At 37.0% G+C, this 23,364-nt stretch overlaps 1 protein-coding gene across 8 annotated transcripts in view; it reads left to right on the top strand.

The window, feature by feature from the left end:
• ROBO1 (roundabout guidance receptor 1) overlaps positions 1-23,364 on the top strand; it is a 1,151,566-nt gene that overhangs the window by 723,803 nt on the left and 404,399 nt on the right. For 3 of the 8 annotated variants that reach the window (XM_073009656.1, XM_073009655.1, XM_007986188.3), the window contains exon 1: positions 22,372-22,789. The exons of 4 other annotated variants lie outside the window; for them this stretch is intronic. In XM_073009656.1, coding sequence (XP_072865757.1) covers positions 22,735-22,789 — 55 coding nt within the window. In that variant the 5' untranslated portion in view covers positions 22,372-22,734. Of the gene's footprint in view, positions 1-22,371; positions 22,790-22,818; positions 23,354-23,364 lie in introns of those variants that run through there. One more of the 8 variants, XM_073009654.1, reaches the window with a different exon arrangement.

Here is a 23,364-nt window from a genome sequence, read left to right as displayed (position 1 = left end):
GCATAGGACTAAAGATTGCTTTTAGATGCCACCATGTCAACTTTCAGGTAGAGGCAATACCTCCCAAATATTTACATCTTTAAGATTTAGTTGAGGAAGTGGAAGAGAAATCCCCAAGTCTTGGGTATACAAAGATGAACAAGATGCTGTCTTAGTCATTAAATGTTTCACTTTACAAATGAAAGAAACAGACACACAAGTTACAGAAAAAAGAAAAGAGAAAGCAATAGGGAAATATGATGAGTGCTGTATAAATGAAAGTATAAGGGATTTTTGGACCAAAAAAATACTGACTTCCCCCAAGCATATCCCTTCTTCTTAGAGGAGTGAGAACAGTGATGGAAGCAGTGACATTTAATTTGGTGTTTACGACTCTATGAAAAATTGTGAGAGAAGCCGTAAGGAAAGACATGTCGCCAGCATGGAATGGCGGGTGAGGGAGTGGTGTCTGAGGAGACTCTGGGACCTGATTGTTCTGCTAAGGCTCGTGAGGAAGTCAAAGGAGGGAAGTCAAAGGAGTGAGTCAGGCTGTGAAGAGTCATAGCCTTTTGGGCTATTCTAAAGTGTCTGGAATTTTTTTTTTTTTTTTTTTTGTAAGCAGTTATGAGATATTGACGTTTAAAAAGAAGTATTACACAATTGAATGCTTTGTGTTGAAAAAAGATAACTGATTCAGGTGATCAAGAGCTAGGAATTGTAGTTAACCACTGGAATGACAAGAGAAAAACTAAATTCTAGTGTAGTGTTAGGGTGTTTTATGTCCACAACAAGAGGTATAGAGTGACACTCTAATAACACCACAGATACATATGAAATATATTTAATGTCATGAGAGAGAAGAGGAGAAAAGTTATATATATGAGTAATATTCAAAACAACTGGAGTGTTTATATTAAAAAAGCAAAAATACGAGTTGTGTTTTTGACTTGTAGATAAAGATATGACTTGACCTTTGGTGTTTCCCATTAAATGAATAGTCAATTTCATCTTTTCTTGTAAATTATTCTTTTTAGTTTTTAAGATTATAAGCTCTTATATATTATATTCATTGAAACGGTATAAGTAATTCAATGATGATATAGAACTTTTGTGATAATAGACTCATGAAATTATATGAATAAGAAGTCAATGACGATTTAACATTTTTTGTGATGTTAGAACTGGCAAAGCACATTTTGAGTTATTATCTCATTTGATTGGCACACCATTGATGTGAGGTACATCCCCAATAATAGAGATACCGTGCAGCACAAGACGTGCTGAAGATTATGGAGAAAGATTGAGGAGAAACTTCATCTCTTGTCATAGTTTAGTTGCCAACGTCAGCACTTCCTAGGGTACTTGGGAAGTCTGTTTCTAAATGGAAGTCCTTTGAGAACCTAGATCAGAGAGCAATTCTGATATTTCTCCAGTTGATTGTAACTTGTTATTAATATCAATCTAACTTAAATTGACTATAGGTCAGAAAGACAATCATGTCAAAGTAATGATGGTTGTGTATTGAGCATTTGCCATATATCAGATAATTTATATGTATTAAGTATCTCGTTCCATCATTATAGCAATCTTGAAAGGAAGTTATTATTGTCCTCATTTTACAGATGAGAAAACTGAGAGTGACGCTAAGAAAATTGCCTAAGATCACATTGTCCTAAATGCAAGACAGAATTTTTTTTCTTTCTTTCTTTCTTTCTTTTCTTTTTTTTTTTTTTTTTTTTTTTTTGAGACTGAGTCTTGCTCTGTAGCCCAGGCTGGAGCGCAGTGGCGTGATCTTGGCTCACCTGCAACCTTTGCCTCCTGGGTCCAGATTCAAGCAATTCTCCTGCCTCAGTCTCCCAAGTAGCTGAGATTACAGGCATGCGCCACTATGCCCAGCTAATTTTTGTATTTTTAGTAGAGACAGGGTTTCATCGTGTTGGCCAGGATGGTGTTGAACTCCTGACCTCGTGATCTGCCCACCTCGGCCTCCCAAAGTTCTGGGATTACAGGCATGAGCCACAGTGCTCCCCCACAACACAGAATTTTAAATCCATGTCCGTGTGAATTTAAAACCATAGCTATTTCTACTGCCGAGCTTTTCTTCTCTGAAAGGTAGTACAATACTCCCTAATCTCCTGACCCACAGATGACTCGAGTAGACAATTCAATTCTAAAATTACGTAACACTTTAGCTTTAACGCTGAATTTCACAGGGAAAATGTAAGGGCTTTCTGTAGGGAAATATATTCCCCAGAAAACAGTTGAGGATTGGATTCCACAGTGAAATAAAAAGAAAGAAAGGAAGTACCTCCATTGTTACTCTAAGCAGAGCAGTTACCTCTATTTTTTGAAATAGATACTAAAGCCAATTCTCTGTAGAAACTTCTCCACCTTAACTTTACCAAAAGATATAGAACATCAGACCAAAGTTGTTTCTGTACATTGTTTCTGGGCCATTGTCTAAAAATGAGTCTTCAACCATCGTTCTTCCTTGTGGTAGGATGTTCACACACAACACACTCACAGCTATCAGGCTGGCTTTCTATCTGCTACCAGAGGCGTGCTTCTCTTCTGCATGGAGAGAAAGGAACAGCCTCTACGTGGAGGCTGCTGTCTGTGTTTACTCAGGTCTTAGAGAATACAGCCTTTTCTGCTCTTGATCTGGGCACGCGCTTCTGAGTCTTTCTTCTTGGCCATAGGAAATGCTACAGTCTGGAGCTGAGAGTTGGAAACGTAGGATTTGACTCATGGCCTCATGTCATATTGAGAAAGTCATTTGAATTTAATTTAGTACCAGATGTGATGTTAGGGAGAGGTTTTTAATGTTTCATAGATTATTTTTACTGAATTTTAAAATCATTGTAGGCATTCAGTTTATAGTAGTGAGATGAGAAAATAAAGAATGGTGAGATGAGGAAAAAAATTACAAAATCAACAGGTATACATGTAACAGTTTACTTCACCCTTTGAGTGAGAAGTATATTGACAGGTTATATAAGTTTATTTCTGTAAATCAAGGGTGTGTCTTGATTTCAGCAGCTACTCTTCCTAATTTGTGCTGATGGTGAAACATAAAGATGGCAGTGTGAGAATCAGGGGATTAACTGTTTGCAAAATTCGAAATTTAGGCCACGTCATTGACGGACAAAAGTTCATCATTCTGCAATAACTGTAGGGAGGTCACCACTACCACGAAGTTCTACTGTCTAAGAAGCCGCTCATAAGTTCAAAGTCTCCTTCAACAGCTCAGTCAGTATGACTCTTCCTGGAGCATGTGCCAAACGTGTTCTTGTTTCAATTCTGTACCACAAATCACTACAACAGAGATGAGACTCTACTAAACTTGGTTTTACATGTCCCATGCTTTGGTTTAGATTCCAATGTGTAGCCGATATCAGCTTCAATTGTTTTATTAGAAATATGATGTACAATTGTTAAGAGCTGTAAAGTTTAAGAAAGTGCTATTACGTGGCACGTTATTGCTTCAGATGAGTTTAAATCTAATTTTTTAAATATCTTACTTGTATCACAATGAAATGACAATGAAGAGATAATTAAATTTATAACTAATTTTATTTCTGCAAAGTAAAGTGTTCAAAAGAACTATCCTCTTTGAGAATAAAACTTCAAAGGGATAGCTAATTATCATGAGGAACACATTTGTAGAAATGTTTAGTTCCCATTCATAATAAACTTCAACTGAAAGCTAAATGAGAACATAAAATGTAATGTAAAAATATATATGTCCAATTTACTTTGAATAACTTCACAAATTTTTATGACATTTTTAAGAATAGAATCAAGATTTTACTTCTGATATTTATTTCTCTTGAAGTTAAACATAAAAATACATTTCCTCACACACTTTTGCACATTAAAAGCCGACTATATATAGCAGCATGGTTTCTAAGCAATTTTCACGGTAAACATAAAATCCCTTAGTAATATATAGAAATTCTGCAACAAGTTTTATCAATGTTTATTCCTTTTGACATCACAAAATAATACTTGAGTGAATAACAGAATCTCTAATATTGATCTTGGGGTAACATGGTTAAATCAACAATATCTACATATCCTAAGTTATCACTAATTGATGATGTTTCACTAGATGTCAGTTACATTTATAAGGAGTAATGGTTCAGAGGAGAATAAAAATGAAATGGAAGAGGAATTGTTTGAAATATAGGTAATAAGACTCAAGAAATCGTGGAATATTTATACAGAAAAGCCCTTGATGATTGTCATTGTATTCTAATGAATACCTAGAATATTTAAGGAACACATTTGGTTAATTAAAATTAATTCTGAAAGCATCAATAAATTCTGTTTCAAAGGATAATAAATGAGAAAATATGTGAAATAGCCAAGTGTGTCCACCCTATTTGCTAACCTGCTTGAAATCTAGATGTGATCAATTTCTCAACTTTGTTAGATATTTGTTTTCATCCATGAGGTTTAATTTTCATTCCCATGAGAACTGAAAGAAATTTTATATATACTCTTTAGAACCATCCTGTTAGGTTTCCTCAGAAACACGTCATCGATTTATAGACACAATTTGCTGTGAGAACTCGAGAATCTGCAACATTTCTCTTGATGTGCTGCTCTGGAATCTGAAAATTCAATCCCACAGGGCTTTTTAATCACTGAAAAGTTTTCACCCCTTTTGTGTTCAACTTTTCATATCCAGCATAGTGTAATGTGAGCCATACCCCAGAATCTGCCCTGGATAATTCAGTAATTCTTAACAGCTGACTTCAACTTAAAATACCGAATTTGAGGCACACAGAGACCTTTTTTCCTTTGGGTCATTCTAAAACTCCCAGTCAGTGTCTGTCTCTCTCTCTATCTTTTTTTTTCCAGAAAGGAAGAATAAAAGAAACTGATAATTTTGTTATACTTGTATTCTTATTAACATATTGACATCATTATCAGATTTATATTTTAGTCATATAAAGTCTTTGGGATTTTAATAAATTTGTATAAGACCATCTACATAAAGATTCCTTCCAAAATCTAGTATTTCTATGGATATGACACTTAAAAGAGGTTTATATGTGAAAGGCGGTATATATTCTACTCTGTCTGACACAATGTTAAAATTCAGGCACGTTAATATTTAGCTCTTTCTGTCATAGAGAACCAGAGCAGTGGTTATCAGGTAGAAAGGAAAATATGAATAAATTCACATTACTTGCTTCTTATTTAAGGCAAAATTCATCCAAATAAAAGCTAAAATATACTGATTATATAAATGATTAATTATTTACAGACTTGTAAAGAAGAGAAAAGAAAGAGATGAGGAAAATGAAAAGAGAAAAAGATTAACATTTTTATGTTTATAAACATTTAGAAAGTGAGGTATAAGGACATAAACTTTGATATCTTGTTCTAGTTCTATAGAAAACTCCCATTAAGTTAGATTAATTTGTCAACCCATGTCAAAACTTGTTGCAATTTGTAAATATTGTGGTTACATTATAAAGAGATGAACATGTTGCCTCATCAATTTTAAAGAAGATATTTAATATATACATAAAAGAGATGGTTTTTGAAGTATTAATTATAAGTTGATGTATCTCTAGATAACTTGAGATGCTTGAAAACTGTGTGGTCCCTTAGTTAAACACCTTAATGGTCATGATAGTTTTGTTTGTATAGTAAACAAGTATTCAGGTTGTTTAACAAAAGCTAAATTTCAAATTACCACTTTTGGAAATTGGGGAATTTTAAATCGAAAGAAAAGTATGGTAATCTTTTCCTTATTAATGCTTTTTTGTTGTTGTTGTTGAGATAGAGTCTCGTACTATTGCCCAATTTGGAGTGCAGTGGCACAGTCTTGGCTCACTGCAGCCTCAACCTTTCAGGTTCAAGTGATCCTCCCATCTTAGCCTCCAGAGTAGCTGGGACTCAAAACATTCACCACCACCAAGCCCCACTAATTTTTTTTTTTTTTTTTAATGTTTTGTAGAAATGAGGTCTCACTATGTTGCTCAAGCTGGTCTTGAACTCCTGGCCTCAAGTGATCTTCCTGCCTAGGATTGTAAAGTGCTGGGATTGCAGGCATGAGCTGCCTCGCCCAGCTCTCATTATTTTTTAATGGATATTGTCAATAATTCAGTCAAGCCACCATTCTACTTTAACATTTCCATAGAAATTAACAATGTCAGTTAGATCTGTAAGAGTGACATACCTACCTGAGGCAGTTATTTATGAGTAGTGTCTGCTAACTACTTCAAAAACAGGAAAGTAAAACAGTATTTCTCATAAAAATTCTTTAGATGAAGAAATAGAAGACACTTGACTTAAATGTTGAAAACAGCTTTAATTATTATTATAATACTCATTTTATATTTTTTCAATAAAAATAAACATGACATATTGAAAACATTTTAAATTTAGGAAAACAAAAATATATATTCCTCACACTGAAATATCATCTATTGTTATTTTGGTGTATTTCAGCATAACTGGTAACTCTGTAAATATTACATCTTTATGATTTTATCATTCTAAAATTAACACATGCTGTAAAATTTAAATAGTATAGATATATATACTTTAAAAATTACTGGCTTTATTGTCTGTTTCACCAACAAAGCTGATATATATACACAAAATTGTACTCACATATTCTAGGATATATGTATTATTTTTTAATGTGTTATCCTGGAATTCATGCTATTGTTTCACAACTTTCTTCACCCAATAATACACAGGACACATTTTTTGTCAGTACCTATAAACTTACGTATTCCATTTTAATTACATAAAATGTAAGAATTACATTGCTAATTTTATCCTAAGCAACTCATAGATTTTCAAGTAGCTCCCAGTTATTATTTTAATGACTGTAATATTCAATTAAATAACATACCATTGTTAAATTCTTTATCTGTTATTTTATTAGAAATTTAGACCTCTTCTAGTTTTTTCCTCTTTATTCCCACATTACTTTAATTAATACTATCATAGAGATCTTTCACTATATATAGAATGTTTCCTTAGCTTCCTAGAGTTGGAAATACTATCTCAAAGGGCATGATCACTTTATAATTCCAATACAAATGGCTTCCCTCCTTCATTCTTCACTCCTAGAGACTACAAAGGGTCGTGAAAAGACCATGCACTTGAAGTCAGGCAGACCTGGCTTCTGAATAATACGCCATCCTGTGTAAATTTGGAGATGCTTTTCATCTCTGTAAATCTCATTTTTCTATGTTCCTGAGTCTTAAGATACAAACTGTAAAAATTCTGAGGATTAAATGTGAAAAGTAAAGGCAAAGGGCATCTTTTTAAACCTCACTTGAGAATTGGGAAGTAAAAAAAATGTTGACATCAGTTTGTTATAATAATAATATTTTCTAGGATGAAACTTTTTCCTCTCAGTTTATGGAGAACCAAAGGCCTCAAGTGATTTAAGGATTCGACGGAAAATATATTCTTGGAAAGTTTGAGATGTGAATACAATCTAGATCAGAGGTAGTTAGAGTAAATTATAAAGCAGCATTTGCTCCCGACATTTTTGAAAGGATTGACAGTTGTTTTGTCAGGGAAGCCATAGGGAAAAATTATTCTCCTGATTTGTAATAGACACTAATTCGGAGGGTAGAATAAGAAGGTTGAGCCTATGGGATAAAATCCTATTTCAAAGAACCACAGCTCAAGTTTTAAAAATGTTCCAGAAAAAGCACTTTGAGAAATGAAGACCAAAGTATTTTAATATATATTGTAGCTGAGAGGAACTATTGAAAATATAAAATAAATCACAAATTCAGAATACTAGTCAAAATTTTGGAAAAAAAATGACAAATTTGATTTAAGCTTTTAACCCAAGTGCGTTTTAGAAAAACCAGCAAGGCCACCCTAATGATAAAGTCTATTGTCTTCTGCCCTGGATGATAAGGATATTCTTTAGAAATGTTTTTGAAATAAATGTATTCAAGCATTAAAGCAGCATGTAGTGGTAAAATCAAACCAGGTGGATTAATTGCTCTATACATTTTATATTCCTTGGGGGCACTGTCACTTTTGTTTTCATTAGAGAATTTACACACCATTACACAATGTTGGTTTTTCCTCAGTGATATGTGAATCATATATAAGGAATGCTTCCACAGAGAATGAAATATGTGAAATAAGTCACTCTAATTGGTAAATAAGTCTTTAAATTTTACATAAAAATGCTAAGAATATTCTTTAAACTAGGTAGAAGTATTACTTTAAAGAAATAAACACACTAGAGACATCATAAAATTATAAAAATATTCCACAAATGTGTCAACACTTGGATCATACATATCTTGTTGGAAAATCCCCAGAATTCCTGGACAATTATGAGACTTGCGATTATCATTTTAAAATCATGAAATTGTGTTATCTTGAAGTCATGAGTGTTTAGATTTGTATAAAATAATCAGACTTTTCAGCTAATACAAAAACTAAAATCTTATGAGTTTTGAAATATGTGAGAATATTTTTTAAAATTCATTCTTTAATGTTCTACCATTCTAATATATTAGTTTATTATTTTGAACTGTGTCATCTTCCATATGTAATTTTCTAAGGTCCCCATCTAGTTAATGAACGGAAGTTTTTATTTATCATTTTCCAGCCAGCAGAGGGCAATAGAGCATTGTGTACTAAACACCCGCAACCAATTGAAACATTTCATAGGGGAGGGATTTTCTGTTACGAACAGATAAGAACACAAATTAAAGAGACCTGCTACCAACTTCTATTTCAATAGGATGTGGATGTGGATGTGCACCCCTTGAGTTTTTTATTTATGTTTTTGATAATTTATTATAACTATAGTGAACTCTTTATCTGAAATTAGTCCAAGGGCACATGAATAAAAAACTAAGAAATAGCATAGTGGTAAATGTTACCCAAACTTTAGAGAACATTTCAAAAACTACAAATGTTTGTATTTTTAAAGACGTTTCTATAAGGAGAGATTCTGTTGCCCACTTCATAGTGGCAGGGTAGTAAGTGAATTATCTGAGCTAGAAGAATACCTCTCATCTGATTTAAGTTTTTGCAAATAAATGGTTCCTTGGTACTTACTTTAAGCATCCATTAGTATATTCATTGTAAATTTAATTTATTAAGTTAAATTTATTATATTTTTTCTCATTTTTAAATCATTTTATGATGGACAAATGAAATATATTTCTCAAAAAGCATGGGGGATTTAGTGTAATGTGCAATGGAAGGAAAATCTTGATAAAAATCTAATTTAAACAACAATGTAATATTTTCTCTCAAAGTTAAATTAGTTCTGAAGATATTTTGTACCCTGTATTGTGTATTAAAAAATAATTTACTCAATACGTATCATTGTTATAAGGTCAGGGAATGTCTGGACCTCCTAGCTTTAAAACAACTATGATTCTTTCATTCTAGAAGCTATTGTTTCCCTCTCTTAAGCCTTATCTACACACAAATAGGTAAGCATTTAGAAAGCTCATTTTATGACACTTAAGCATATACATTGAGTATTTCCTTTCCATTTTTTTGGCTTCGTACCCTGTATAAGTCTGTGTGTCCATCCTACTATTGTTTAAGAGCATTGGGTTTTAAAAATACTATATTAATTGCAAACTCCCTAAATCAAATCAAATTTGAATTATTTAGAAGAGTATTGTATGTAGACATGTTTCAAATTGTGTTTATGGTTTTCTGAACAATCTTTTAGCAATCTTTATATGACTTCCCTTATTAATTAAAAGTGTTCAGTTTTCTACTGCTAACTATAAACTTAATCTTGAGCTTTCTTTTTCACGATGAAATCACAATAAAAATAATCAATTAATGTTTGATGATTGCTTACTCCATTACAAGCATTTTACATGTATTACTTGTTTCAATCATTGCAAAACTCCTAGAAGGGGAGAACTATTATGCTCTTCACTTAATATAGAAAGAATAGGTGTTAGCGATATTAAGAAACTTATCCACCGTCACCCAGCTAGTCAGTGGTAGAGATGGACATTTGTATTCTTACCTACTTACACATTTTAGAAATAAATATTGTGCTTCATTATTATTCTACATATGCACCTAAGCATTTTAATTTTCCTGCTCCAAAGAGCAAGTTTAAGTAAACTAACTTTTAAGTTGCCTGAGATATTCCTTTATCTTGTATATCACTGGAAGAGGAATAATACATGTTATTCATGTGTTTTTTATTTTTTCCTGGGGAAATATCAAAGTACACATATATATTCAGTAATGACTAACAAGACACTGAAACATGTCAATAGACTATATTTACTATACTCATTCAAAGCCACAACCACACAAAAGCAAAATTTTGTTAGTTCTCATTTCATCATGTAAACTTGGGTAGCATTTGGCAATTATCGCCATAAAAATTTGATTAACTCTCAATAGCTTATATCTAGCTAAGCGTCCATGCCAATTCAACAGTGCACTCTGCCTCACCATCACATATCACCTTTATTACCCTATAAAATTCAAGTATGCATGAAAGTAAATAATGTATTGGGGCCGGGCATGGAGGCTCACACCTGTAATCCCAGCACTTTGGGAGGCAGAGGCAGGTGGATCACCTGAGGTCAGGAGTTCAAGACCAGCCTGGCAAACATGGAGAAACCCTGTCTCTACTAAAAATACAAAAATTAGCTGGGCGTGGCTGTGCGTGCCTGTAATCCCAGCTACTTGGGAGGCTAAGGCAAGAGAATTGCTTGAACCCAGGAGGTGGAGGCTGCATTGAACTGAGATTGCACCACTGCACTCCAGCCTGGTCAACAGAGCGAGCTCAAAAATATAAATAACATATTGGAAAGAGACGCCTCTTTATATAAAGCTCTAGATAACAACATATTAGAAGAATGTAATTGTATTTTCTTTATGAAGATGTATAAGCATTTAATAATGCTTTGAAGATATTTGTATAGAATTATATAATATTCACAGTACTCTCCCATGCAGTAGGTACAGCATTGCTTGACTAATAACTTTAGAGCCTAACTGTACCCAAATCATAAGGTGCATGCCCACCATATTATATAATCCTTACATAAACCAAAACATTCCCCAATGTATATTAAAGTTAAACTAGAGCAGAGTTACTCAGTCTAGATACTATTGACATTTTGGGCCAGCTTATTCTTTGTTGTGAGTGGGGGACTGTCCTGTGCAATGGAAGATGTTCAGCGGTATCCCTTGCCTTAACACACTAGATGCCTATACCACCTTCTCACCATGTCCTCCACTCCCCTCCCCAGCTGTGAGAACCACAGATGTCTCCGGACATTGCAGAATGTCAATGGGGAGGGATTGTGGTAAGGAGGCAGAATCACCCCTGGCTGAGAATATTGAAATAGAGTAAACCTTTTAGTGATTGCCCGTTTTCCATTAGGAAATGGATAGTTAGATGAAACGCCAAAAGCATAAATGCCCAGACATCTGCAATCTGCAAATAGTCTTTCTTCTTGCTCGTATTTTTTTGTCTAGCTAAGTGTTTTCCAAAACTTAGTATACTACACAAAATTGTCAACACAAAATAGTGCTTAATGTACTTTGGGGAGAGAGAAAATACCATTGGAAAGCAAGTCATTACTTCCACTGTGGGGTTTACAAGATGTACAGAAGAGGCAGGTTTACAAGATATATTTTTACAGCAATTATTTGTGATCAGTGCTTTGGAGAAATAGTAAATGTTGTTCTAGCAACATCACACAGAAATCTGATATGTAAGGAAAGGCTGGAAATGGCAGGTCTAGGCAGGCTTTTCTGAGGAAGAGACTTTGATCTGAAACTTAAAAGGTAAATTGGAGTTACCCAGGGGAAGGATGGGCCAAATGGCAAATTCTTCAAACTGTGTTCTCCTACTTTAATCACATAGCTTCCACCTTTACAGCACATTTAATGATATCCTAGGTAATATACATATGTCTAAAGAAACATCTCTGTATGCATTACCACCTTTTAAGGTATTATTATTGGAAAATATTAAGGGGAGCAAGATCAGAGAATGTAGTGTAGTGGAGAATCGGGTTTGTTAATTAGACTTTGTCAAATGTTCTGCACATTTCAGTATAAGTTAATATAAACTAATATTCACTGTTATTTAAGACAGATGGTTTTCCAGATAAATATCTGATTTTTTAAAGTGACAACATTACTAAACTCAAAAAATAATGATATTACTTCTTCAGCCAGTAAAGCGTAAGAGATGATGCCCTTTTAAAAATTATGTTAAATTTTATGGTTCATTCAGCACCAGGAAAAGGGGGATAACTAAGTCTTTCAAACTCCTGTTGTGTGATAAGCCACCTGTGAAATTTAAAGGAAAATCAAGAAATAGGTGATGTTAGGCCAAAGCGATGTGAAGGCCAAAGCGATGTGATGTGGATGAACTATGATGCACACGATACAGATCGGTTGATCCCTATTTAGACTAGTACATTCATGTATGGCCACGTCATAATCATTGACAATAATTTTCGTAGCCAAATATTAAACAGCATGCTCTCCCAGCTGAAAGGAACACTTAGTGAAATAATGAACTGTGCTTCAGTTTATACTTCTTTCCCAAAGGTAACTGTTTAGGAAAAGCACTTATGTCTTAATTTATTGCTGTTACAAAAAGAAAAGAGTTTACTTTCTGGTGTGAAATCCAAGACCTGTGAAATTCAAGCATAGTTGTGAAGAACAAACATTTTCATTTATTAATCACTTACAATGAAAACAAAGGCATCCCTTAAACAAAAATATAATAATTCTATTAAATACAAAGGGCAAATTTAGTTGTTAATATTTGTCTCATGGTTTTTTGTAGTTATCCATGATCTTTCTTACTCTTACACATGTTGGTTCTAAGATCATTGGAATAAGCAATCTACAAAGCAACTTCAAACAATTGGGTAATTTAATAAATTATGGAAAGTATGTATTGCTTCAATAGGATATCTGCAATTAAAATGAAATTTACTAACACTTTAGCCATAAAACATTCTAATATAACTTTAAAAAATCAGATTATGCACACTTTCATAGCAATTAGAAATAACTTAAATGTCTAACAATTGGAGACCAGTTACATGTATTTTAACACATTCATCTGATGGGATTCTATTTTGCTCTTTTAATAATAGTGTTAAAGAATATTTTATGTCCTGGAAAAAAATTCTTATGACTATCTTTGAGTGAAAATGTAGGTTTCATAACAGTTTTTAAACTTCTATTCCATGTTGTAAGAAAAAAAGTCTTTACATGCAAAGTGAAAAAAGATAAACAACAAAATGTTGACAGCATATGTGATTCTATTTGAGAGAATGACTGTAATTTTTTTTGTTTCTTTTGCTGGTAGTTTCCAAATGCTCTAGAAATGTGTTACTTCTATATTGTGAAAAAAATTAAAACCTTATTAGAACCAATTAGCATCTGAATATAAGACTATCAACCATATTACTTTTCATATGTACTCTTAACAATATTTTTAGCAAAGAATTAACATGCTAAACTGGTAAAACGATATTCTATTTTGTAATTAAAACATTGTAAGTAAAAAGTAGTATTTAGAAATCTTCGTATAAATAGAATAATTTCAGTATCATGTTTTTGGGGATAAGATTGTTTCATTGGCTTCAGCAAACACCTGTTTTGTTTCACAGATACACATATGATGCATAACTGCAACAAGATATATACAACAAGATATGGTGTTACAAGTGAAATTCTACCGTCTAGGTATAATAAAGCAGCTTTAAAGAATATGTACTGATAGGAAATTGAGAAGATGAGATTAGATCAAATCAACAAAGGCTTTTCGTTCCAATAATGAAGTTGGATGATTTCTTTTGGAATATGGCCAGGATGTCAGAAAGGAGTGATTAAATTCTTGGGAAAATATATAATTATCTTTGTTGTTAAGACAGTAGGTTTCTATTCTACATCAGTTTTCAAGAGCAGTCTGTTTCTCAGTGACAATTACAGGATTTGGATTGAGTATTTACCCACAAGAATGAGCACTTTCGTATTTACAAGCATCGTCCTCAGTCACATGAAGCAGCTAGTAAATCCCAAAGCTCCAGTTTGGCTTCTCAAATGTGAAGCTTTCCCATAGGCCATATAAGAGAGAAATAGATTAATAGGTTATAAAATGAACAACTTTCAAATAATGCGACATGACAATTTAATGAATTCTTTAGTATTTTTATTATTACTTATAAGCTTGGATAGTCTTTTTTCAAAGGTAGTGTAACATTGAATATTTATTTACTGACCCCAAAAATAACATTTAAATAGGAAACTCTAATACAATTTCAAGATGTTTTTTAAATGAACATAGTACTTCTTGCCCGTTTTCCACTAGGAAATGGGTAGTTAGATGAAATGCCAAAGGCATGAATGCCCAGAAAACTGCAATCTGCAAACAGACTTTCTTCTTGCTCATACTTTTTGTCTAGCTAATTTGTCTAACTGATTAAAATAACTTAAAACCTGGGTAAAATATTATTCCAAATAAACAAACAACAGGTGGGACTAAACATAATGAAGGCACTAAATAAGACATAAATCCCAACATATGTGCCTCAATCCTATAAACATTTATTGGAAGGATTTTTTTTTAAAGCAATGAAAAACCAAAAGCATTAAACAGTTTTGTAAAACACATCTGCAGAATTAAACGTAATGTAAATTACTTACAAAATAGTTTGTGTTCAAATTGTAAGCCTATAGAGGGTGTCATTCAGCTGTGCAGCTGTTAACTATGATCCCAATTTAAGAGAATTTTAAATCATGATTAGAATAGTATATGTTTGGTTTCAGATGTATCTGGAAGTAAGAAACCAAAAGACAGCAAATCCCATGGTGAGATATAGATTTTTATATATATATCTCTCTCTTTATGTTTCCCAATATCCTTCAAATGTCTTAAACTTGTACAATATATTTTTTTCATGTCATCTCATTAGAGTTAAAAGAAGCATAAATCCACTTTGAACATTTTGGACACAAAATAAAAAAGCTTTGAACTTCTTACTTCATATAGAAGTAGAACTAAAAATGCATATATTTCAGAGTCACTTTCTTGTATTGAGTCCTAAAATGAAACTAGATCTTTACACACAAAAACCAAAACATACACACTGATAGCTTTCTTCAGCGAGAACTGAATCTGTAAAAATTACATTACTTTCATCAACAACTTTTATTTGCCCCTCACTGTTAAAATTTATGCTTGCCCTTCATGTATACAATGAGATAATAACAATAATTGACCTAATAATATTTTTTCCTGAGGATTAAATGAGTTAGAATACATAAAATACTTAGAATAGTACCCACAGCACATAATGTTATATAAATATTGCTTGTTATAATTTTTATTCTATTAGAAACTGGAACTACAACAGAAACATCATTCGCAGTTCCTGATGAGTCAGTAATATGTAAAATATATTTGTAAACTTATATGTAAAACATAACATGTAATACAATAATGATACAATATCTATTATACTACGCCATATCTAATGATGTCAGGATGTTAAAGGTAGAGAATCTTGATCAAGAATTGCTGATTATTCTGGTAGAAAGAAGTGTTTTCTAGCTATTGTGTTCCAGTCACGAGTAAACTACTAACTAAAGGAGTCTTCTGGGAAACGTTGGTTCCTTTAAGCTTCAGTTTTCTTATTTATGAAGAGTTAATCTTGAGGTTTCCTTCTTGTGAATGTTATGCACTTTAAACTCAGTCAGTGTTCCCAATCTCTTTGGTCCCAAATAACCTGATCGAAATAAGAATGTGCTTATTTAGTCAGAACTTTGATTTTGAAGTTATTAGAGTCCACTGAAACATGAGCTCCATAGGTGATATTCACTGTTAGTTCTCTGTTAGTTAAAGTAGAAAAGTGGTTACATTATGTATTAAAGAAAATAAATTTTAGAACTATAGAAATAGTTAAATGAAGAAGCATTTTTCAAAAATACATATTAACGGTGAGATAAAACTCATTCATTCACTCAGCAAACATCTGAGTGCCTACTCGGTGCCAGGCACTGTTTTGGATGCTGGGACTATAAAAGTAAACAAAATGATCAAGAATCCCAGGCCTCATTGTAAAAGGAGGGTTGCAGCAACAAAACAAAAAAGAGTATAGTATCTTAGATGTGAATAAGTGCTTTAAAGGAAAAAAAGTCTAAACTAAACAAGTGGAAGGGACATGGGAAGTATTGTATGAGAATGTAATTTCAAAGTACCTGGACAGATAAAGCCTCTCTGAGGTTTGATGATATAAAAACCGGTGAGAAGGGAGAATGAGAGTTCACAGGTTTATGGAGGTGAGTACTCCACATAGAGCACATGTAAATCCCTTGAGGCAGGAGGCTGTCTAATTCATTCTAGAAACAGCATAGAAGTCATTGTGATAGAACACAGTGAGAAAAAACCAGGTAAATGCAGGGGGAGATGATGTCAGCAAAGTATGAGTGACTGGCTCATGTTAGGCCTCGTAGACTTCTGGAAAGGCACGGGCTGTCACTTACAGTGAGACAGGAAAACCACTGGAGGGTTTTGAGCAGAGCAGAGGCATAATCTGTCTCAGATTTAACAAGATCCCTCTGACTGCTCTATGAAGAAAGGCTTAGAAGTGCAATTACTTAAATGTATGGTCTTTCTCAGTGAGGAATACTCCATTGCTCATTTTAACACAAGTTTACTGCCAAGTAACCATCATATGCAGTTTAATCCGGAAAGCTGAAGATCTTAATTTTCAGGTGTAGGGTATTGGGTATTAGAGATATTACCACGATAGTCAAATGCTGTAAACTGAACAATGTTTATTAAAGAGACAAGATTTCTCATAACTATCCTCTCTTGGGGACACAAAATGCTTCTGTGCATATTAAAGGCTTTGGGGAATCCTTAGATCTATAGAATCCCAAGTCTCCCAAGCCTATCCTACCACGAACTCATTTTTGTTTCTTCAAGTGCTTTGGTTCAAAACAAACTGCATTCAAATATAAGTTCCCTGACTACTGAGCCTCTTAACTTTGAGTTAATTATGTAATCTCAACATCATCTCTAAAGTGGGATAATAACGTCAACTTACTTGACTGTGGTGAAAATTAGAGTGGATAATGTTTGTAAGGGACCCCAAGAGTGCCCTTAATTAGTGCCACTTTTCTGTATCCTCTCCTTTATCTTCAAAAGCTCACCCCCTCTTAACATTAAAGGAGTAAATTCTAGCCAGACCCATTGTTGCTAATATGTGAGGTCCCAGGCGCTCTCAGAAGCGCTTAGCAGGATAGCACTTGGTTTTAGAACATCTACAATGTCTGTGAGATGCTGAAATGCTAAAAGACAAACACAGTCACAGTAATTCCACTGCAAAGTTGAGTATCTCATAATTTCCCTATATTTCTTAATGAGCCTTACAGAGTAATAGCGAGGCTGGAGTACAACATCTGGTGGGACCAATAGGATGATGGTCCGTTACAAACCTTCACAATACTGTGTTAAAAATATTGGCCCCGGCCAGGCGCCATGGCTCACATCTGTAATCCCAGCACTTTGGGAGGCTGAGGTGGGCGGATAACGAGGTCACGAGTTCGAGACCAACCTGACCAACACAGTGAAACCTCGTCTCTACTAAACACACACACACACACACACACACACACACACACACACACACACACACACAGAATTAGCCGGGTATGGTGACCGGCACCTGTAATCCTAGCTACTTGGGAGAATGAGGCAAGGAGAATCACTTGGACATGGGAGGCGGAGGTTGCAGTGAGCTAAGATCCCACCACTGCACTCAAGCCTGATGACAGATCGAGACTCCTTCTCAAGAAAAGGAAAAAAAAAAAAAAAATTGGCCCCAATAACAATGCCTGAAGTCTTTAAGTAAGTGAAGATGAATAACCCTGGGAATTTCTCCTCCCTGTGATTTTTGGTTTGGAACACATAATTACCTGCTTTAAGTAGCAGAGAAGCAAACAAACAAAAGTAATACTGTTAAAATGCACCTTATGTACATTTGAAGCTACCATGTGCAGCTTAGTCAGGAAAGCTAACACTAAATAGGCCACATTTTTGAAACACAGTAGATGTTCCAACAAATCTCAATTTACTCTCTTTTTATTCGGATCACTTTAGCTTGCTTTCTGAGATCGGAATTTTCTTACATATCCAAACTTAGGAAAATATTCAAATATTCAATTATTCAAACATTCATCTTAGTTCATCCATTTAAATACCAAGGATCACACAGATTATTCACCAATTCTGTGTAAGAATTACTGAACTGACTGTTGCACTCTGGGGGATGGGATCTCGGAGTATTGAGCACGGCCTTGGTGTGTGCTGCCTGTGGTCTCACTGCTTCTCACCAGATTTGCTGGAACTTAGGGCTTGCATCCCAGGCTCGGTCTGATTCTAAAACTTTTAGCTAAGAAGGCAGAGATGTTCTGGTTTATATTACAGTTAGCTTAGGAACTCTATTCCCCTCCTACTCATCTGAATAAGTGGTACCTGCAATCTTTGGAAAGACCCTGGTGTTCTGTAATTTCCCGAGTTCCTGTGGCTACCTCCATGAAAGATATAATCATTGGAGCAACGCAAGAGATCATTACTGCTCTAGAATTTTGACTGTCAAAAAGTCTTTCTTCACGGGACTACTGTAATGTATTATTTTCAGGTTTCTCCAGAATTCTCAGGGAAGATCCTGAATTTTTGGGATCCTGAATTTCATAGGTTCTAAATGGAAATTTAGAACCCACAATTCATTCAGATCATAGTGATCAGAAAGGGTTCCTGAGTACAAGTCAGTACACTTTCTCCTTCCTTGTGCTGTGTCTCCCACCCAAACTGGAGTGAGTCGAGGTTCTCTTGTACATATCAGAGTTCCATGAAGATCTTCTGTGAGTACCTTCCCTGTCCACATGTATACACTCACACTTGCACAGGCACTCATACAGACACAACGAGCATTTCACACATTCTTCCAGGTAATTTAAAGTTCAGGAGCAAAACTGAAGAGGTGACACCAGTTGCTATGATCCATCCATCTCTAGGAAAGTACTGGGATGTCTTTTACCCCAATGGCACTTGGTTTTTATTTTTTTTCAGACAGATTCCACCCTGAAGCCTGTTCTGTGTACTTCCCCACAGTAGGAGCTCTAAAAGCCTAAATGAAAGGAATTATATTTGCATTTTGTCCCCACAGCACACTTTACTGGTTTTTTTTTTTTTTTTTTTTTTTTGCACACAGATGATGTTCCCTAAGTGTTTATTTGCACGAGTGAGGAAAAGGAAATAGATACAAAAGTTCTCAGGTGCATTGAGTTTCACTTCTTACAGCTCCACAATGCCTTCTGAACACAAGTTCTTGTCGTTGCATGCCATCTTTGCCAATATAATTGACAGAAAATAGACACACTTTGGATGACGCAGAAAAAAGAAAGGACTAACACATATGAATTGGTGATGATGGTCTTCATCGGGGGCTGGCCAAAAGTTAGCTCCTTGAGGATACTTACTGATAACTGCCCTAGGTAATATCATCTCCTAGAAGAGACGGGATGGGTATTGCTTACTGAAGTTGAGAAATAAAGGGTGATATTAATTTGGTTTGCATTCAATGAGATAAATGGCAAAAGAGATCTTGAGAGATATGAGCAAACTTCCAGAGACCAGGAGATCCACTTTGGGGAACAATGCAATAGGGATCCTGATACATATTCTTCATTATATTTAAAAACATATCTCTATTACCAAGTGAAAGTTTGACATCTTTATTTAACATGCACTCAAATGATATGAGGATTTGAATTTTCTCTCCATCTTGCTGTCTTTCTCTTAAGTACTACACTTTAGTGTTTATTTGTTTTCTATTACTAGGTAAGCTTATCTTAAAAGTACTTTTTATTCCAAGAAAAAAGAGATATATTCTGCATTTCTCACTAAATATCCTTCAGCAAGACCAAACTGATGTATGCTTTTCAGCTTTGACTGCCCATTCATATTTTTACTGCTGAAAAGATTTTGGTTGCAGTCTTTGAATTCTTATCTCCAGTCTGTTTACTGAATTTATAGTCAGTTTTCTCAGGATTAAACTATCTTTCACTTTCAAAGATAGGTGCTGTTAACCAGACTTTCCACAAAATGTTGCTCTAAGGTCATTGGTTGCACCAGCAGCAACCAAAATCAATGTACAATTTACTTTAAAATTTTTATCTTCCATTAGGTAATGAATGTGCTCACCTGAAAAGAAATGGAAAAGCACACCACCATGTAGAAAAGAGCAAATCCTCCTTCTCTGCCCTATCCACTGTGCAGTTCTCTCCTCCAGAGGCAACCACCGAAAGTAGCTTCTTATATATACTGCTAGACAGCAAATAATTTTTTTGAAGTTCTGGTACACAACTCTGTAGATAATAATTCTGCCATTTATTCAGCGTTCGGCATGTTAGGTATCTTACATACTGTGTCTATTTATTTGTTTATTTAAGACGGATTCTTGCTCTGTTGCCCAGAGTGCGGTGGCGTTATGTCAGTTCATTGCAACCTCTGCCTCCTGGGTTCAAGCAATTCTTCTGTCTCAGCCTCCCGAATAGCTGGGGCTACAGGCGAATGCCACCACGCCGGGCTAATTTTTGAATTTTGAGTAGAGACGGGGTTTCACCATATTGGTCAGGCTAGTCTCGAACTCCCGACCTTAAGTAATCCGCCCCCCTGGGCCTCCCAAAATGCTGGGATTACAGGTGTGAGCCACAGCACCTGGCCACTGTGTCTTACTTAATAGAAAGAAAGAAAAGTGACTGACTTAATGAATGAATGCCTTTCAGATGTGTCAGGTTTGTTTTGCTTTGTGTATTTTTTGTTAATGCAGTAAAATATCTCGAGAACAGATACAGAGAAGAGAAGACAGATCTGGTCACAGAGCTGTAACTGGCAGGTTGGGATTTCAGAGGGGCACACTGGGTGTCAAAGCTTGTCTGTTGGTTTTGAAACGCTGACTAGCTTCTCCTAACTGCAAACTCGGCTAGTTAAGAATGTTTTTTTGCATTTGTTTCTCTCTCTCCCTCTTTTTTTTTTTTTTTTAACCTCCCCATTGTTAGCTTTCTAATGTGTGAAGTCTATCAAGTTGAAAGAGAGGGTTTCAAATGAAACATGAGGAAATGATCCCAAGGCCCAACCCTGTGCCTTATGATTTGGGCACCTTTTCTACAAGACTTTCCACAACTGCAACTTAAAAGGATGGTCGTAGAGACTGCCCATCTACTGATATGTTCTGGATAGTTCTCTGTTTACCTACTGTCCTAAAGGCATGTTGCTCAAAATTGCTTTTTTTTTAAAATGGGAATGGGGAGAAGTGAGAGTGGAGTTGAGAGTTTATTCCAATTCCGGGGAGCGGCAAGGAAGAGGTTAAGTTGGACCAGGAGGATTTTTGAAGTCTTTGGCTGGGAGGTTCCATTTGGAGAAAGGTGCAGGGGAGCTAGGGGTGGCGAGAGAAACAAGACAGGTTCTCATTCGCCTGGATTTCCGATTCTGAGCAATTGGATTCTCACCTGAGGGCGCCATTGGGCACCCCTGGCTTGTGGATGGAAATACTGAGGAGCAGAACTTGCCTGACCCGCGCCTGGAGAGTAGAGTGAAGCGCAGCAAGGACCACGCGGCCCCTTTAAGTATTCTGGGGCCGGGGAGGAGAGGGAGGAAACCGGGAGCCGCGGGGACGGGGGGAAACCCACAAGCAACTGAGCTGGAGCGGAGGCAGCGTGAGAGCAGAAACTTCAGACGCCGCTGATCCGGGAGGAGCCGGGGGAGCCGCGGCGGCCGTCTCTCCCGCCCGCAGCAGCATCCTCCCTGCCCTTCTCTGCCGCCCCGGGGAGAGCCGGGCGCTGCCTCTGCAGCTTCCCCGAGCCAGGGGTGCAGGCAGCTACCCCCAGAAGTTTGGGCGTCTGCGTAGTTCAGGGGCGCCTGCGAGCGCCCCAGCCGGCGAGGGGCCGGCGGTGATGTTGGGCGCCGCGCGGGGCTGGGGGCGCCCGGAAGACGTGCGAGGGTCCGCGCTCCTGCCGCCGCCTCCAGTCCCCTCCGCATCCCCCAAGTGATGGGAACAAGGGCCCGCCCAGGCAGCCGCTGTCGCCGCACCGCCCCCTCGCTCGCCCCCTGCGCGCGGAGTCACCCAGTCACACTCCCGGCACCCCGAGCCCGTCCTCCGGAGCTGCTGCTGCTGCCCCTTTGGCTGCCGTCGCCGCCGCCGCGCGTGGCCCGCCGCTGACTGGGCTCGCGGGGAGACGGAGCCGCACTTTTCGGCCCTGCCGGATCCGCTCTCACACCCCAGCTTGGCCGCCGCCGCCCCGCGCCCGCCCGCGCCGCGCCTGCCCCGGCCGCACTCTCGGGGGGCGCACGCCGGGAGGCTCGGCCAGACCGCGGAGGCAGGAAGCGGCGCGACTGCGCTTCTGCTTCGGCTCTTTGTTGTTCGCTTTGGATGGTGCTTCTTGAAAGTGTCTGAGCCGCCTCGGAAACCCTGCGGCCGGAGAAGACAGACCTCGGAATTCTTCCTCCGCAAAAGTCTCTGAGATACTGACAAGCGTCCAGAAAGGTCGACGAGTAATTGCCCTGAAAACTCCCGGCTAATTGACCCACGTTGCTTATATTAAGCCTTTGTGTGTGGTGTGTGTGGTGTGTGGCTTCATACATTTGGGGACCCTATTTCCACTCTCTCCTCTTGGCATGAGACTGTATGCAGGATCCACCCGAGGACAATGATTGCGGAGCCTGCGCACTTTTACCTGTTTGGATTAATATGTCTCTGTTCAGGTAACCCCGCGTCTTCTTTCTTCACCCTTGATCCTCCCTGTTCCCCTCTCTCCACTTTTCACAATCAAACCCAGAATTGCATTTTGGTTACCCGTCCCTCCCAAGGCGGGAGGGGCTCTATTCCTGCAAGACTTTTAGGGGAAAATGTTCCTAGTCCGCATTTGGGGTTGTCTCTTTTTCCCATTCCCCAGAACCTCCCCTCCGCCCCTGAACCTCCTCAAGACTCTTTGCAGATCTCGGCCTTTTGCCAAGTTCAGGGCACGCCCAGATTACTCTGGGCAAACGCACGTCTAAGCACGGGGGTGGGAGGAGGCAGCGGCTGGCAGGGAGCTGGGGCCCCCAGGATGAGCCGAAGTGAGTATCAGCCACCGGCCGCTTCCCTGGGGAGGGAAATGTGCGCCCTGGGAGCTTGTGGCCCGCAGGCTGGCCAGGATTCCTGAACCTAGCCCTCCTCTAGCCCCTCCTCTTCCGAGCACAAGGGGTTATTAGTAGTTGTTTTATGTAACCAAAGTCTGTAATTAAATTTGATTCTGAAGAAGCTTCATGAAACAACTTCTTCTTAAGGTAGGATATAA

Source organism: Chlorocebus sabaeus, chromosome 22 (assembly GCF_047675955.1).
Source record: "Chlorocebus sabaeus isolate Y175 chromosome 22, mChlSab1.0.hap1, whole genome shotgun sequence".
NCBI classification, from domain to species: Eukaryota; Metazoa; Chordata; class Mammalia; order Primates; family Cercopithecidae; genus Chlorocebus; species Chlorocebus sabaeus.
Note: the sequence above shows the minus strand (reverse complement) of the source record. Positions and strands in the feature narration are given on the sequence as shown.